This window comes from Amaranthus tricolor, chromosome 7 (assembly GCF_026212465.1).
Source record: "Amaranthus tricolor cultivar Red isolate AtriRed21 chromosome 7, ASM2621246v1, whole genome shotgun sequence".
Classification (NCBI taxonomy): domain Eukaryota; kingdom Viridiplantae; phylum Streptophyta; class Magnoliopsida; order Caryophyllales; family Amaranthaceae; genus Amaranthus; species Amaranthus tricolor.
Genome location: NC_080053.1, coordinates 11,925,901 through 11,943,529, shown reverse-complemented (window position 1 = coordinate 11,943,529; position 17,629 = coordinate 11,925,901). Strand labels below are relative to the sequence as shown.

General features: G+C 36.3%; 2 protein-coding genes across 3 annotated transcripts; one reads left to right on the top strand and one right to left on the bottom strand.

Annotated features, from left to right (window-relative positions):
* Positions 1-777: 777 nt before the first annotated feature.
* On the top strand, positions 778-7,697 carry LOC130818742 (uncharacterized). Of its 2 annotated transcripts, none has more exons than XM_057684932.1 (10): positions 778-838; positions 1,314-1,476; positions 1,570-1,672; positions 2,898-2,998; positions 3,553-3,621; positions 4,499-4,614; positions 4,692-4,746; positions 6,308-6,428; positions 6,993-7,135; positions 7,239-7,697. In XM_057684932.1, the coding sequence occupies exons 2-10, from the start codon at positions 1,345-1,347 to the stop codon at positions 7,338-7,340; spliced, it is 942 nt and encodes a 313-aa protein (XP_057540915.1). In that variant the 5' UTR covers positions 778-838; positions 1,314-1,344; the 3' UTR covers positions 7,341-7,697. The 2 variants fall into 2 exon arrangements, with proteins under 2 accessions (XP_057540915.1, XP_057540916.1); XM_057684933.1 differs by having other exon boundaries at positions 795-1,204.
* An 8,394-nt stretch (positions 7,698-16,091) lies between these two features.
* LOC130818497 (protein MAIN-LIKE 2-like) lies at positions 16,092-16,766 on the bottom strand. The gene is made up of 2 exons (XM_057684669.1): positions 16,185-16,766; positions 16,092-16,100 (listed from the first exon to the last, which is right to left on the bottom strand). The coding sequence occupies exons 1-2, from the start codon at positions 16,764-16,766 to the stop codon at positions 16,092-16,094; spliced, it is 591 nt and encodes a 196-aa protein (XP_057540652.1).
* Between the last annotated feature and the right edge of the window lie 863 nt (positions 16,767-17,629).

The following is a 17,629-nucleotide window of genomic DNA, read 5'->3' as shown; positions in this document are numbered from 1 at the left end:
ACCTCATTTAAAATAAAACTAAACTTTATAAGAAAATTATTTAAAATGACTATTAGCAGGAGTTCTTCTACGAATTGAAATTATTGACTGATAAACTAGTGTTAAGCCAACTGTTACGGAGATGTTCGCTAAAATTATTTTCAGATTGTTGACTGCTATTTAGAGAAAAAAAGACCAAAAGCCAATGAAAATACTATCATAAGCAGGTTTTTTAATTTGGGCTTAATAGTTACTTTAATAGTTATTTATCAAAACACTTTTTAGCTGTTTGACCGTCTAAAAAGCTAGTACAAGAATAAAAAAACCAATAAAAATATTAATTGTCTAACATCCGGTATTGATATGTTATAGGCTAATGAATGTTCCGAATGATATGTTATTATTATAGGCCAATAAATATTTGCTTAGAATTTTTTTGTCCTGTCCTAATTGTTTTTTTTAAGATTATATACCATTATATTATTTTGGTTCACCCTCCTAGTTTATTCGAAAACATTTTTTTTAAAAAAAGAAATTTTTGATATTGATAAAATATATCTTTTGAATTTAAAACATTGTTTTACAAAGTAGTTTGTGATTGCTAAATAAAATATTTCCTTCTATTATTATAATAGTTCAATTTAAATTTTGATACTTTTTATTTATCAGTTTTAATTTATATTTTATTTAAAAATATTTTTAAGTTAAAATTTAGTGAAATAGAATCTTTGTTTAGTTTTACTAACATTAATTCTTAATAATTTTTAAAATTAATATTTAAAATTAAATATGTTTATCGACAAACACGTGCCGCACTGCGCAGCAGCAACTCAAACAGAAACTAGCTCCTGCTTCGAAGGTTCGTTCATCTGTACTCTGCCAATACACATTTTTTTCTCCCTCTATATTTTGCCTGAGTCCTTCGATTTTGATTTTTAATCATCAATTTTATTTGATATTCAAGAATTTAAGTCGAATCGTCAACGATCCAATCAAAATCCAAGAATTTCCAATTTACAATTTCAATGTTCTCCAATACCTAATAATTCAACTCAACCAATACAATATTCACTTTCTGCCTAATTCTTTCCTTGCTTCCGAAGGTTTCCAATTATTTTTCTAAAATTTTATGCGTATAAATTGTGGAAATTGAACATCAAGCCACGAAAGGGATTAGACATACAATACTATTTCAGAAATTCATAGTTTTGTTAATCCTTAAAAGGTATTCTTTTCTTGAAGCTTTTTTTTCAACTAACGGATTTCGGGGTTTTAGGGGTTTTCGATTTTGACTTAATTTTTTGTTATTTGATGTGAAATTTGATGCTATTTAGGTGAATTTGATTGTAAAGAAATATTTTGGTTATGACATCGTCATCTACCTTGAGGCGAAGGCTTCATCATGGGGATGTTGATGGAAAACGGCGTGAACATTATGATTCGTCGGATTATGGGAGTTTAGGGGAACCATTGCTTGGTGGTGATCGACATAATGAGGTAAATTCATTCTCTTTGTAAAATATTTTTTATTCATATTGACTTTTTGGTTTGCTTTTGAATGGATGATATTGTTGTGATCCATAATTTTAGCAATATACTTTGGAGGAGCTTTTGGATGATCCAGCGAGGAAGGTCAATCTCCATTGGTCGTTTATATTCTCACAGCTACTTGCACAATGGGCTCAATGGCTAGGTACTTTTTATTGACAGTTTCGTTTTGTGTTATCTGTCGCTTGAAGCCGATTATAAAGGGGTTAATAGTGTGAAACAATATATTTTAATACATTAAACGGTTTGTTGTTAGTTAGTAGTTAGAATCTGCCATTCAGATAAAAGCCGGTTCATCTTTTTTGAGGGGCTAGGTGGAGAGAGGGAGAGAGAAAGAGAGAGAGAGAGAGAGAGAGAGAGAGAGGGGGGGGGGGGGGGGGTTGGAGGATTGAAAGACAAATTTCTTTCTTGCTTGAAGTAGTATTGTTTTATTGTTAACCATGACATTACAATCAAGAGAGAATGGTCTGAGCTACTAATTTGTGCCAATATATCCGTTTAAGTCTATTAAAATCTTTCCTGGCTTCTTTGGTAATTGGTATGGTGCATATCATGAGTCCAAAAATTTGCTTACCAATTGACAGGTACAAGATGAATTACTGGTTTCATACCAGATTGTGAATGGTTACTAATGATGAAAGTGCTTGAGTGTTGGCATTTACACCTACTCCTTTCTGTGACTAATCAATATCTTGGTTGGTCCTCTTCCTTGTGGACTATATGATCTTGTTTTGTTGAACTTTACTCTCCCCTCATTTGAATAAAGAAAAAAATATTTATCAACCTTTGGTAGATTATGAGAGTGACAACTCTAATCAGCTTTAGCTCTAAGAGTCGGGTACATAAAGAACGAGAAAAGAAAGGAAGGAGAGGGAATTTATTGTTGGAGAGATTTTTTTTCATCAAATATGTAGCAACTAGCAAGTAGGTACTAATATCTCTAATTCCCTTTCATTTCCTTCTCTTTTGCTATACAAATGGTAGAGAAAAGTCCCTTTCCGTTCCTTCCCATTTCTTCGATTCCAACAAGCTATGAACATTCTTGTTTTTGTGAAGTGTACTTGTCTAGATATTCTAATGGACAAAGTAAACTATAATGTACCTCTATTCTTCGCCCACTTGAAATCTCTAGTTCAGTATATTGAGTTGTGAAATTTATGAAGTAATTAATCATGCCTTTCTGGACATAATGTACATTTTGTGTTTCACAACCATAAATCTTGTGCACATTAGATTCTGTTATGGCTTATGTTATAGTGGTGCATGTGTTTTTATAGATCTTGTGCACATTAGATTCTGTTATGGCTTACTTATGTTATAGTGGTGCATGTGTTTTTACATGTCAATAAAATATTGATATTGTCTCTCAGCAAATATAGTCCTTGGTTCAAAATCACTGTTTGGACGCTTTGTGACTCCGGCACTCACATCACAGCCAGCACTGTTTGCACCAGCTCTTACATCTACACAGGTATAATATTTTATCTTCACTCTTTTGAGGTGGCGATCTCTATGATTGTAGTTTATGTTGACATTTTTTAGACCATTTTAATTTACATAAATATGAACATCTTGTGCAATAGTAACTTCTGTTGACATTTTAATCAATTTGATAATATTTGAGAATTTTTTGCATTTGGATGGAAAAAGTTTCTGTTCTCCTTGCTAATTGGATGAATATCCATCCCCTGCTTTTCCAAACAAGCTTTTCTTCTAAATGATACATGTCATTCATGTGTCACTATTTTTTTTCTTCTCCTTTTCGATACTTTCGTATTGACATAATTTTTGACTTTTTCATGGCTTGATGATTCATATTTGTTGTCTTATAGAATTAGAAATGCAGAATATGGGACAAACGGATGGAGGAATAGAGGGAGTAGTGGTGGGGGTTAGGGAGTTGAGGTGTAGAGGGGTTCTGTGTGGTGTGAGAATATTTATTTTTTTGCATTCATTTTCATTTGAAAGATAGTTGGTTTTTTAATAATCATCCCTTATCTGATGCTATTTCATGTCATGTCATAGGAAGAAAGACTTCGAAAGCTCCAAAGTAGGTTGAAAGTTCCTTTTGATGGTAACCACATAGAGCATCAGGTTGTTCTTCATCTTATATTTATTAGACTGTTGTAAGACTCTTTAATGTATTAAGTGAATCAATATATGAAAATTTGATGAGCACTAGTAAAGTTGCTTTGAAAAGTTATTTCGTCAAATTTTGAAGGAAAATTAAAGCAATGGGCCTTCTGACAAATTAATAAAGCATTAGGATGTGCAAACCTATAGATAAAGTGAATGCTTTTTTGTCTAACTTGTTGAAATATGTAAATTAGTGATGCATGTAAGTGAATTTTTGAAGGAATTGCTCAGACATTTTGGTTTTTCTGCTACTGTTTGCACGTGCTTAATGCTTTAATTGTTTCTGTTTTAATTGTATAGAGCAATGCATCCTCTTCCCTCCTGTTATGGCTATTGAATGGTTTGTTTATTCTATATATCGACTGTTCATGAAAGACATTCTTGATTCTTTATTTTTTTTTAAATAGAAATTACTTGTAGTTTTTAATGTTGTTCAGTGTCTGTATCAACTGATACATACAATCATTGACAAGCTATATGGTATTTGCGAGCAATTTAGCATTATACTCTATGAAAATTAGTAAAGTACTGTAGATGTTTTTGATCGAGTGTTGACCATAATCAGTATCTATTAACTTTCTATGGGCTACATGATTCCTTTTTTCATACCCATATCAATTGACATGTGATGTTGCTTAGTGAAATTTCAGGCACTTCCTTACTCAGTACAACGTTACCTGTCCAAAGTCTAAAACTCTAAATGGATTGTTTTGCTTCTTTCTAACTCCTTCCACATTGTGTGCTAGTACTTAAAGAGATGGTGAAACTTCCTTGTATATTGGATGTATATTTGCTAGTATCTTATGAAACTAATTATTCAAATCATATGTTCCAGGATGCGCTCAAGAAGTTGTGGAGGTTGGCCTTTCCCACTAGGGAGATCCCACCTCTTAAGTCAGAGCTCTGGAAAGAAATGGGGTGGCAAGGCACCGATCCCTCAACAGATTTTAGGTTGGCCAAATGTTGGATGCTTAATTTTACAATAAATGTCCCACAATTTCACATAATCTCATTATCTTCTTTTCTAGGGGTGGAGGATTTATATCTCTCGAGAATCTCATATATTTTGCTGAGAAGTATCCGGTTTGTTACCAACTCTCTGATTTTTGAATTTTCTAATTGTTGACCTTTTGCTTTCATATGGAAAATGCATCATAATATTCTCAATGTACTCTGTTTCTGTTTCAAAGTTGGCTGAATATGAAACTGGAAATTACAAAACTGTCTCTAGATCTTGCAAAGTATAATAGGCTGTGGGTTAGCAATGCTAAGAGAAAATTGTCATAAGCCATGATCTTCAAATCTAATTTCAGTGCTGAAAAATGCTTTACTTCGCCTCATTGACTACTCTGGCTACTTGACAGCTCTCAACTCTTTTACTGTCCTTATGTAATCTTTACAGCATTATGATGGCTACCTAATCTGATATTTTCATCAAGCTTGGCACTAGCTTCTATTGGGGTTTCCCTTTTCAAATTAAATGGACTGAAACCATCCATACCACATTGCTTTGCTGCAATATGACGGACCTGTGTACCACTTAGGCTAGCATACCATATTTTCAAATTAAGTGGACTAAAGCCATCAGTACCATATTTCATAAATGCGAACTACACAGCTTTACATGCATCTTTGTTTTCTCTGCCTTTGGTGGCATTAACTTGCTAATGCTTCTCAGTTGACTTGCTCTTTTGGCCATCTGGTGAAGTTTTTCTTTCCAGTTCTATCATTCGTGACTTCCAAGTAGACTTGTCAAGTTGACCAGTTCAGTTTCAGGTGTGAGGTTTGATACAACGAGTCAGATTTTTTGATTTTATTCTTATTGCTGTAACAGAGCTAAAAAATGCAATGTATTTTTTTCACTCAAATTAAAAAATTGGTTTTCCTTATTATATTGGGCCAAAAAGAGTTTGACTCTAGTAATAAACTTAATGAAAAAATATTAGCTTATAAGGCAAATATATTGATGTAGAACACAAAAGTTCGCCAAATTTAGAAAACGGGTTCCGGGTTGGGTCAAAATTTGAATGGTTTATTTCCAAGGCATATCCAGTCATCTTTTTACTATTGCCTTTGTAGAAATGACACGTTATTGGTGAGGACTTATAATCTGATACAAGATTCCGTTATTCCAATGTCATTAAGTGGCTTACACGGTTACTACACCTAGGTGGGATCGGGTGGGAAGGGGTGGGGGTGGGGGTGGGAATGTATGCAACTACTCCAACTAGAGACCTTCCGTTTTTCTGTAACCATAGAAAGTTGAAATGAGGTTTTTAATAATTAATCAGCCAAACCCAAAAGCCTACAAATCCATTGAGCTTTAATGATAAACAACCCATGCTTAAGATCTTCAAATAATGGCATTCCCAAAACCCAGATATTAGGAAGGTTTGGTGGGGAAGACTCTTTATTTGCAGAGAACCAACTAATAGCAAGCCAGCCTTTAACAATAGTCAAAGTAACCAAAGAAATCGAACAACCACTAGTTAATTCTGTAATCACTCAAACAAGAGCCGTCTCCGTAAAGGTTTTTATACAAAGTAGCAGAAATTATTTGTTCCTTTGAGCTGGAATTGTTTTTCCCACAAGATAATGTGGTCAACCTGATATGGATTGGATGGATTTTATATTTCTAATGCAGGAGTCTTTCCAGTGCTTGTTGCATAAGCAAGATGGACAAAGAGCTGAATGGGAATACCCTTTTGCTGTAGCTGGCATCAATATTTCATTTGTGCTGGCACAAATGTTAGATCTTCAATCTGGTTAGTGATTCACTGTCACCTGTATGGTCAAATGGTCTCTTTCAATTATTAGGATCGTGAAAGATTGCATGTAACCCTAGGTACGACATTGCTTACTATATTGCAAAAATGCACCTAGAGGTTGCGAATCGTAGTAGTAGAATGGTGATGCAATAACAAGAGTGCTGCGAACATCACAACTCTTAACTATTGACCGAAGGCTCAATATCCCTCGAAAAAGCCTAAAACGTGGTTTTTTTATACCTTTACGACCCGGGAAATATCATTTTGGTATTTTTGAATACCTTTGCAACATAGCCGATGCGACGTGATTCGACCTTGTTTTTGCACTATAATCCATACATTTTCTACTATGTCAAGGAAGGCAGAAGGATGATGTTTTCTTTGAGTATATGTTTATTCTTTCTGCACACTATTCATAAGACTTGTGTTGGGAATTATGTTAATATGGTCAATAAATAAATTATGTTGAAAAAGCAGGGAGAAGAAAGTGAGACCTAAGACTAAGCAATTCATTGTTTTAAAAGAGGGGATGATAAGCAACGAATTCAATTTTGTTTGCAGGAAAGCCAACTTCCACCGCAGGATTAAGATTTCTACAATTACTTGGAGAAGATGAAATGGCATTCGATGATCTTTATTGTGTAGCCTTTCAAATGATGGATGCACAATGGCTAGCAAAACGTGCATCATATATGGAATTCAATGTTTGTCCTTTATCTTCCCTCGTAAATTTTCTATAAGCTGCTTCAATTAGCACACTTCCCCGTGGAGTTTCATTTGTAATTGTTTTGGGATGATGCTCTCCAGGATGTTCTTAAATCAACAAGAGCTCAACTAGAGCGGGAGCTTGCGCTGGAAGACATCTGCAGTATAAAAGATTTGCCTGCTTATAACCTATTGAGAAGATGAGCGCCCCTGACGAAATATAGCCCTCGAACAAATATTTCGGTGTTCTGTATATTGGATACGCTAACGTCTTTTTATGAAGGTCAAGTGTGACTTTGTCAAAAACTGAATCATGCAGAATAATGTAAAATGTTTTGGTTATATAGAGTTACATTTTAAAATATGTATAGTCATACTTCTGTGTACTTTAAAATTTGGTAGTCTTATTAGACCATCTGCATTGCTGAGCTCCTATTTTGGGTCCCAAGACAACCTAAGATGTTTACCTGCAAGATGAGACTCAACTATTTTAATTTTGGAGATTATAGTTTGGGACTCAATGTTCTAATGGTGAAGTTCCTAAAATGGCATTTCCTTCAATAACTTATAATAATCCTTTTGTGTTCCTCGTCTTTTTAGAAGACTATATTGGTCGCCTACAGCATTTTGGAGGCCTAGTTCTAATATTAAAAATTGATTCCCTTGGATGCCAAATGAATGGAGTGGAAGCACACTTATTTCACTATATAAAAACAAAAGCAATGCTCAATTATGTAGAAATTATAGAGGAATCAAACTTCTCTGCCACACATTGAAGTTGTGGGAGAGAGTAATGAAGAGGAGGGTCAGACGAAAACAACACTCAACGAGAATCAATTTGGGTTTTGTCAAGACCAACCGCCAATGAAGTTATTCACATCATAGGGGGGTTGATCGAGAAGTAAGGGAAAGAAAGAAGGATTTGCATATGGTGTCATTGATATGGAGAAGACATATGATAGTGTATCAAGGACCGTTATATGGGATAGCCTCTAGGCTAAAGGAATACCATTAAAGTATATTAAGGTAGTACAAGATATGTATATTGGAACCACGACTAGCATTCGGTCACCTATATGGTAAACTAAGCCTTTTTCCGATAGAAGTGTTTGCACTCGGGATTAGCCATAAGCCCTTTCTTATTTTCTATAATACTTGATAAGTTATCCAAACACATTCGTGAAAATCTTCCTTGGTGCATGCTATTCACTGATGATATTTTGCTTGTAGTGAGACAAGTGAAGAAGTCAATACAAGGCTAGAGCATTGGAGGGAGGCTAAGGAAGGAAAAGGGTCGTGAATAAGTCGCTCTAAAAGGGAATACTTTTGGCGCAATTTTAGTGGGGGGAGAGATAGTGAGAGAACCTCAGGTGACCATTAGAAAAGATGTTACGAACACAACCAAGTTTTAATATTTAAGATCAGTAATCCAAACTAGGTGGAGACATCGTAATTTTGTCCTACATCTTGGTTAGTCACCAACGACTATACCTATGTCACGTATGTCTTGTTTATTGATTTGACCTTTATGATTGCTTTAATATTTTTTTGGTCATGTTATTAGTTTTAATGTCTATGTTGCATTGCCTTGTCATGTTATTCCTTTGCATGTCTTTTTAAGTCGAGGAACTCTTTGGCCACATCATCCTCTATAGGTATGCTTTGCCATCTTCCATCACCCTCAAATCCTGATCATCCTTTACATTCGGTATAATGATGATAATGGTTCCCTAGTCATAAAATCACTCTTCATTGACATTTTACTTGCACGTTGACAAGGGTTGTCGTTCAACCCCAAAGTCAAAGATACAATTCATAATAGAAAATACCTAAATTGAGTCTTAGGTGTCTAAATTGAGCACATAAAATGGTGTAAATTCAAATGAATGGTATGCAAATATGAATGCAGAGTGGATAAATATATTGATTATGAAACACAAACCAACTCTAAACAAAAGAATAACAAAGGAAGACAAATCTTGGGTAAAGAGGATCAACCAGATTATCATGATTATCACAATAGAATTGATTAAATAATAGAGTAATATTTATTATCTCGAAAATAGTTAAATTAGAATATAACTACTCCATGATTAAATCATGATCTTAGGAAATTAATCAAACATTAGCTTCTAATTTATCGTCAGCCAATTCTAATGAACTACTGATTGGTCATGTAGATCTCGGAAGACTTGTTTAGGGGTGTTATGAATGGTATTACATGTGTGACTTGAGTGCACAATTGAAGTGTGTGTTTATGTGTGACTCTTGAGTTGTGGAAACTAAAAGGGTGTAATAATGTGGGAGTAATTGGTATTAATGAATATTAATGAAGAAGTATAAAGGATTTGATTTATGTTTGTTCGATCAGAATTCTGACAGAGGAAGCAGAATGGTCGCTCGACCTACCCGCTCGACCGAGCGAGCCTTATTGGTAGGTCGAGCGGTCACACAGAATGATCCAGAATGCATCTGATGCTCGCTCGACCGAGCGAGCTCCCTGTTCCGGTCGAGCGGATCCTCTGATGTGCATGGGATGCTGTTTTTTGACCTTTCAAATTCTTGGAGTTATTTCATATTATTCATTACTCTATATTAATACTATATTCAAGTGAGCTATTGATATTTATGTACCTAGTACTATATATAGAGCTCTCATACTCACACATCAAACACATCAAACACAACCTCTAAGCCAAATACATAGCTTTTTGTTTTTATCTCTTACTCAATTGTAATTTTTCATTTGTAAGTGTTGTTTATACATTCTTGATATAATATAAACAGAAACTACACACCACGGAGGACGTAGCCATCATTGGGTGAACCTCCTTAAATCCTTGTGTCTCTTTTGCTTAGTTTACATTGTCAAACATTGTTTTGTTCATTGTTGTTTATATCGTTCTTAACATCGTAACGGTTTTGACAAACATTTTCAAGGGGTGATTTTTCGAATAGCTCCATCGACACTCAAGTCAATCAAGGAATCCAAAGAATAAAGACTTTAAAAAAGGGTAAATTGTTTGGCTTACAAATGGGAAGCTTGGCTTCATGGCTAGGGAGTGGCTTTCTAGCATGAGACGTTGATGAGAGAGAGAAGTGTATTTTTGTATACTAGGTAGGTAAATTGTCAAATTGTCACCTTAAAGCATATATTTATAGCAATCTTAAAAGAATGTAATGAGGATTAATGATGATGCGGTGGTGAGCTTTGGTTATTTCATTTGAGTTGATTTGTTGGTTTTCGGTACATGCTGACTGATATATAAATTTGGTGATTAGTCTGTGATAGATATAAAGATTAGGACCTAAATGATTATTTAAAAAGATTAGTTAATTTATAATTGTTTTTGACTTTTTGGGCAGTTTGGTTTCTTCTGGATTCATTAGACTTTTGTTTTGGGCATTATTATTCATCGCCGTCCTTTTTATTTTATCGTCAACCCTAATGAAATTATGATTTTGCTCCTAAATTTAAAATTTGTTTAAAAAAACGTAAATCTCACTTCATAACACTATTATCACTTTAAAAACATTAAAAAAGTTTAAACGTAATCCCGAACATTTTTATCGCAACCCTATATATATTGAATTTTTAGTAGCGCCCTTGCATGATATACGAATTCAAACACGGTACTATCTTTTTAAAATCTCTCTAAAAACGTTCTTTGATTTTAAACAAGCTGATTGCTGGAATTAATTTACTATGGCTAACGAAAGCGACTATGAATCGGATCGAGTACATACTTAAATCGATCTGAATGGGTGTTTTTTTTAGAAAAAAAACGGAGGAGTCGCACAAAATGTGCGAGTGGACCACGGAGGAGTCGCACGTTTTGTGTGACTCCTCCGTGGTCCACTCGCACGTTTTGTGCGACTCCTCTTTTTTTTTATTATTTACATTATTATTATGTAAATTATATAAATAAATTTTTATTTATTTAGTAATTTATACTATTATTATTATTTAATATACGTTGTAGTAAATTATTTTATTTTGTAATTTATTATTATTTTGTAATTTATTATTATTTTCTTCTTCTTCTTATTATTATTAATATTATTGTTATTATTTTTTTTATTGTTTTTTTTGGAATAAGAAAAAATTTCATTAATCCTGAACAAAACAGTACATATAGTACCTTTAACAAGAGAACAATTTCCCTTTTTGCATCAGCATGAAAGAGGGGCACCCCTTCTACTCTTCTAGGAAGGGTTTCCCAACTTTTTTCACTCTTCATGTGCACAAGGAAACAGAACCCCAAAAGAGCATAAAAAATAATTAGCTATACAATATACTCTATTTACTCATAGTCCAAAAGATTCCTAATCCATAGGCATTGTAAATTAACGCTTTTGATTGTGATATGCAAAACTCTGCTCTTTACTGCAAGTTTCACCTGCCTAGTAACCCTACTTACCATAGGGACTTTAAAATTCCAAACCAAATCATTCCGAGCACTCCAGATTTCATACGTAAGACTGCATAGTGCAATAGTAGCAATCTTTCTCTTAGCTGTAGCACACTTCCACTTCCGAGATGCAAAATCAGCAAGGGAATCACAAACAATCCTAATACCCAAGCATGTCCAAATGTCTCGAAGACATTGAAGGCTATATGTACAAGCAAAAAATAGATGAGAATGAAATTCTGATATCAAACCATATAATGGACATGTGTCAATAGGGATGAGCCCTAGTGCAGCCAACTTGTCTCTAGACTTCAATCTCTCATTCATCGCTAGCCATAATATAAATCGAGCTTTGGGAATGGAACTTCTATTTCATACAAAACCCGCCTATTCAACTGGCTGCCCAATCCCTAAAAGCTCATGATAGACTTCTTTAATAATGTAAGAGCTATTATGCACCTATTGATCCAGCCTATCTTTGACCTTACAGATCTTCTTTAGAGCCCAACTTGAGGTTATGGGAGCTATTATTATTATTATTATTATTATTATTATTATTATTATTATTATTATTATTATTATTTTCTTATTATTTAATATTAATTTGTTTTATTATTATTACAATTATTTTATTTTATATTTTGTATTGTTATTATTTAAATATTAATTATTAAAGTAAATTATAATTTTTATTTATTATTGAATACTTTTATTATTAATGTTTGTATGTATAATTTTTTAATAACCTAATGTATGGTTTATTTCATATTTTAAATTTGCAAGACTTTGAAAACTTAGGAGACAATGTAGATTACTCTAGTAGATTTGCTATGGATAGGGAATTTGATTTCGTAGATGAATTACATAGTTGGGCCGATGAGATAGCAGTAACAATTGGTTTTCAATTTACACGTGCATAAATAAAAAGAACGTTCTAGAGTTAGTTTGTATTTAAGATGTCACCGTTATGGTAATATTAGGGGTGATTTGCATAACCCAGATAGTGCTACCCGACCTGGTTCTAAAAGTAGAACATGTCAGTGTAAATATATGATTGTAGCAAGTAGTCGTAAACCTGGAGAAAGACCTTGGACGGTGAGGGTGTGTCTTGGGAAAAAGGTAGACATAACCACCGATTTTTAGTGTACAGAGATGGTCATGTAAGGACAAATAGGTTGAATGTAGATATTCGGCAGCACATACGACAACTTAGTGCAACCGGCATGCAACCTGCCTTTATCATGACTTCAATTAGAGAAAATTTTCTTGGTAATTTTACTAGTATGAATCAAATATACAATGTTAGACAGTTAATTAGAAGAGAAGAGATGGAGGGTAGGACTCCCCTTCAACACTGTCTTTATATGACCACAGAGCATAACTACGTGGTTTGGAAAGACTTGGATAGTGAAGGGGATTTGACCAGATTATTAGTTGCAAATCCTACCTCAATCCAAATGATACATACGTGGCCATATGTTGTGTTGAAACATACAACGTGCAAAACAAACAAACAAAAGTGACCACTGTGTGAAGTAATCGGAATGACGTCAACTAATCACAACTTCTTGGTTGCGTTCTGTTTGATGCGAGATGAGGCGGCTGTGTCATATTCATGGGTGTTATAGGGATTGAGAGATATTTTTGGCACAGCTCAGACTCCTAGCGTCATTGTTAATGATCGAGATGAGGGTTTATCTGCAGGTATTCGTGACGTTTTTCCAGGTAAAAAGGTTTTGTTGATTAATTATTGTCGTTCTCTTTATTGAATATGTCCTAATTACGTTCAATGTTGTGTTTAATGTAGATGTGTGGCATTTGTTATGCATATGGCATATTGCCAACGACGTTGGGAACATGGTGGACAAGTTGTATGGCGGGAAAAGAAATCAACAAGGGCAGGTATTCAGGAAAAGTAGATGAAACCCCTTAGTTAAAAGTTCTACACTCGACGAATTTGAAGAGAGATGGCAATCGATTGTGACTACCTAGTCGGTTAGGAACAGAAAGGTCGTCCGATACTTGGCTGGAACATGGATTCCACTTAAAGAAAAATTTGTGCGTGCATGGACGAATGAATGTTTACACATGGGTGACCAGACTACCAGCAGAGTTGAAAGCTAACACTCGTCTTTCAAGTATTATCTTGGTAGCGGTAATAGCTCATTTGACACCCTGTTTAAAAGGGCACACGCACAGATAACAAACCAGCAAGCCAGGATCCGAAAAGCGCTACAGGAATCCATGAATTCTGTTTCAAGGTCGTTGTGACATCATTTCTTTAGACCTTTATATCGCCATGTATCTATTTTTGCCTTGGAGCAGTTGGGGCTTGAGCATAACCGTATGTTAGATTTGGGTGATTATGTACTTAACAAATGCGGTTGTGTACTTCAACGCACCCATGGATTGCCGTGTGCTTGTTATTTATATATTTTGATCAGTTCACAAGGTGCTTTGTATTTAGATGACATTCATCCATTCTGGAGTACTTTGACGTACACAAAGATAGGGGATGACACCAACAAAGGAGTACGGCACGCAAACGCCGATGGCAAAGAGTACTTTCAATTGTTGGTCGATGAAGTCTTAAAAGCTGATTCGGCTGTTGTACGACGCTTGTCTCAGGTACTTGAACATGAATTACACCCTGATGGAGCCGATATACTTGAGCCTTACGCAAGTCTATCTAGAAAGGGAAGACCAACCACAAGCAAAACCCTTAGAAGAAATAAAAGCGCATTTGAATATAGTAGATCATCTTTTCGTGGTCGAGGGTCTAGATCTTCATCCTGCGGGAGATCCAGTGGTAGATCTGGTGGTCAGAAAACACAATCCTCAGTTGGAATTAAGTTTAGTTTCAACTTATCCGGTACATGACTTTCCTTGCCGTTATTTAAATTAGTTTGTTACAGCTTAATCTTACTAACCTTATTTTCAATAATTGCAGATGATCCAGTAGGTCATGATTTTTCACTGTTTTCATGGCCCAATCACATCCCGCACATTTTCCCTCATTACTTGTTTGATTGGATTAATGTTATAGGTGATGGTAACTATGGTTTTAGAGCTATTGCTGTCAAAGAGTTGGGAGGCGAGGAGGCATGGCCTCTTTTAAGACGTGCAATGTACATGGAAATGCAAATAAACAGAGACCAATACGTAAGTGTGTATCTATCGGAGGAGGCGTTAGACAATGCTATATTCAGAATTGGTTCACACAGCAATGGACCTGCTCCTTATATTCACTGGATGGAAGCACCGATGGCATTGTACTCTGCAGCAACATTTCTTAACATTGGCATTGCTTATTATGGTTTTTCTGACGATAATCCGATGTACAACTGTTTGGTTCTTTTGTTAAGGAAAGCAGCGGGTGTGCATAGTGTAAATAAAGTTATACATATATGTTGGGTGAAATAGAAATCATTTTTTTCAACTATTAATGAACGACGATTCATCTCCACTGCCGTCAGTCCAACAATCACGGAGAGAAGCAGTTGACAATTCTTCCAGACATATAGAAACACATTTTAGTAGCAGGATTTTGCTTTGGAATAGACTATGCGGGCCACGACCACCACAACGTAATAACACCGCCGAAGATGCTGTAAATTTAGATAGTCCATAGTGTAACACATTGTGTATATCATTATTTAGTTTAACTACACATGTAGAAGGGATTCAATTTGTAGATAGTCCATAGTGATACTATTGTGTACATCATTATTTAGTTTAACTACACATGTAGATGAGATTTAATACGTGGATGGAATTCAATATGTATGAAATTGATGTAAATTAATAAAAGCATTGATGTAAATTAATTTAACTATAATGTAAAAAGCATTATTGTTCAATTACACAAACCAACAGTCTATGAAGGGCCATGCCCCTTAAAAGCTTGTCATCCGGTAAATAAATCTCTAATATCAGAAACGTATACATCTAAAGCATGTCTTTCCCAGGGGGTCATTTCCGCAACAGTAGCCAGTCTCACCAATGGAGCGACTCGACTCGGCTATTCATTTAGAAACTGTAAAAAAAAAAAAGAAAAAGGGTGTAAATAAGATATTAAACAACATCTAAATAACACAAACACATAATAGAAAACAATTAATTTAAAAAAACTAACGTATTCCGCTTTGCTTTTAGCTGGACAAAAACCGGCACTCAGTCCTTCGCCGGTGAGGACGTACGGGTTGAGGACACTTTGAACCAGTCAACGTAACTAGGATCAGCCTCTAATGGAACAGATGCCCGACGAAGTGCCTGATCACCAAGGCGGCTATAATAGGAGAACCCACTCTATGCCTCCGTGTAAATAGGCAGCAAAGGTCATGAAATAGGTACCGTGTGCCGGTCGTATAGCCTGGGTTGGTCGAATAGGAGGGGGGGGGGGAATAGCCTGCACAAAGTCGACCAGTCGCACTGTCCTCTCTGGCAAATACACCTCGACGATATCAAAGCAAGTAATACCCCCGATGTAGGTGGTGCGTGGGTGTTCATTTAGCAATGCCCTTGGAGAATTCATGTACGAAGTTCATTCCATCTGCATACAAGCAAAATTAATATATACAAATAATCTACAAATTAAAATAACATGAATAACAAAGTGTGATGTGATGTACAATACCTGAGTTTCCATCATGGAGTCCAATATACTCCTGCAGTCCCTCAGCCTGTTGATCTCATGACCTGGCTTGGGCGTGGACCACATCTCCGTCCTAGTCTTATTAGGCACATCTTCTTGACGAGGATGAGGGCAAAAGGATGGAAAGTACTCGTAAATCCATGTCTGAAGCAATGTCAGGCAACCAGCAATGGTCTTGCAACCAACCCTGGACGCCATTCCTAGTTTTCGATACATGTAGGCAAGCGTCACCGCACCCCAGGCGATCTCATCCAAATCGATGTTGACGGTTAGTAGCGGGTGAGGTCGTATGTCGATTTTGGTCTTATCCACCAGCAGTGTAGAGCCGACAATAGCCATGTAATAGGCTGTCGACTGGGTCTCCATAGCCTGGGACCGGTGGCACAACTGCATAACTTCAACAACATTGATGCCACCGCTGGTGAATATCCCTTTCCTTCGTAGCTCGGACATGGGCTCCCCAAACAGATCAGCAATAGCGCCCTTCCACTCCCCCTCAGCAGGTTCAGCCGGTAGTGAACCTTCAATACCTATGCCTAATATGCGTTGCACGTCGTGCAACATAGTCGTTATCTCCCCCCATGGCATGTGGAAGGTGTTCGTATCCGGCTGCCACCTCTCCACGAAGGTCGATATCAAAGCACAGTCAATGTGCTGTGCATAATGTAGGGTTGCCGGCCGAGGGGAGTGGCAGGTAGAACATCATAAAGCGCATCAGACATATCTCGCAGTCCGATGATCGCCTCCAACGGCTTCTTTCTACTATGGTACTCCAGAACCGGAGACGTACGCTCAGAGCCGTCAAAAATAACTTTAGCTATGTGCCCGCCATAGCTGGGTATTAGGCGTGTATCTGTGGGCCTCCAGGCTGGGGCGATGTGACCAACCAGTCCATTCCAGCGGACTGCGAGCGCCTGTTCCCCCGTGGCGGATCATCATCAACGTGACTACGTCCGGCATGCTCAGATGCGCCTGCAGAACTATGGTCGGCACGTGTGAATTTACCGTTGACCCCGCAGACAACAGTCCAATCCTCTGGGCGACTAACAACGCCTTGATACTCAACATCATCATCATCATCATTACTAGCAACCCCCCAACTACTCTGGACGCTAGCCTGGTCATCAAACCGAGTGCGCACTTGGTGCAGCGTACTTGACCGTTGGGCCTCACTGTGTCTAGCAGCCTCTTCTTGCCTAGCCCTTCTAGCAGAACCCTTTACACCCCTCTTATGAGGGTCCCCTCTGAGTAGGGTAGGGCTAGATCTAATCCCGCTCAACAAGTGTCTAAAAAACCTTTTCCTTTCCCTTGACTACCAGTCATTTACTACAATTTTGATAATTTAATTAACTATTAATAATAAATAAAAATAATCAAACGTTACGTTAAATTAACCACATGAATAAAAGACAATAATTAATTAACAT

Excerpts from the sequence above, each read along its gene's own strand:
- LOC130818497 (XM_057684669.1), bottom strand. The coding sequence starts at position 16,766 with ATGTTGCACGACGTGCAACGCATATTAGGCATAGGTATTGAAGGTTCA.
- LOC130818742 (XM_057684932.1), top strand. The coding sequence starts at position 1,345 with ATGACATCGTCATCTACCTTGAGGCGAAGGCTTCATCATGGGGATGTT. Across the intron at positions 1,477-1,569 it reads GTGGTGATCGACATAATGAG|CAATATACTTTGGAGGAGCT; the intron begins GTAAATTCATTC and ends CCATAATTTTAG. Across the intron at positions 6,429-6,992 it reads AATGTTAGATCTTCAATCTG|GAAAGCCAACTTCCACCGCA; the intron begins GTTAGTGATTCA and ends TTTTGTTTGCAG.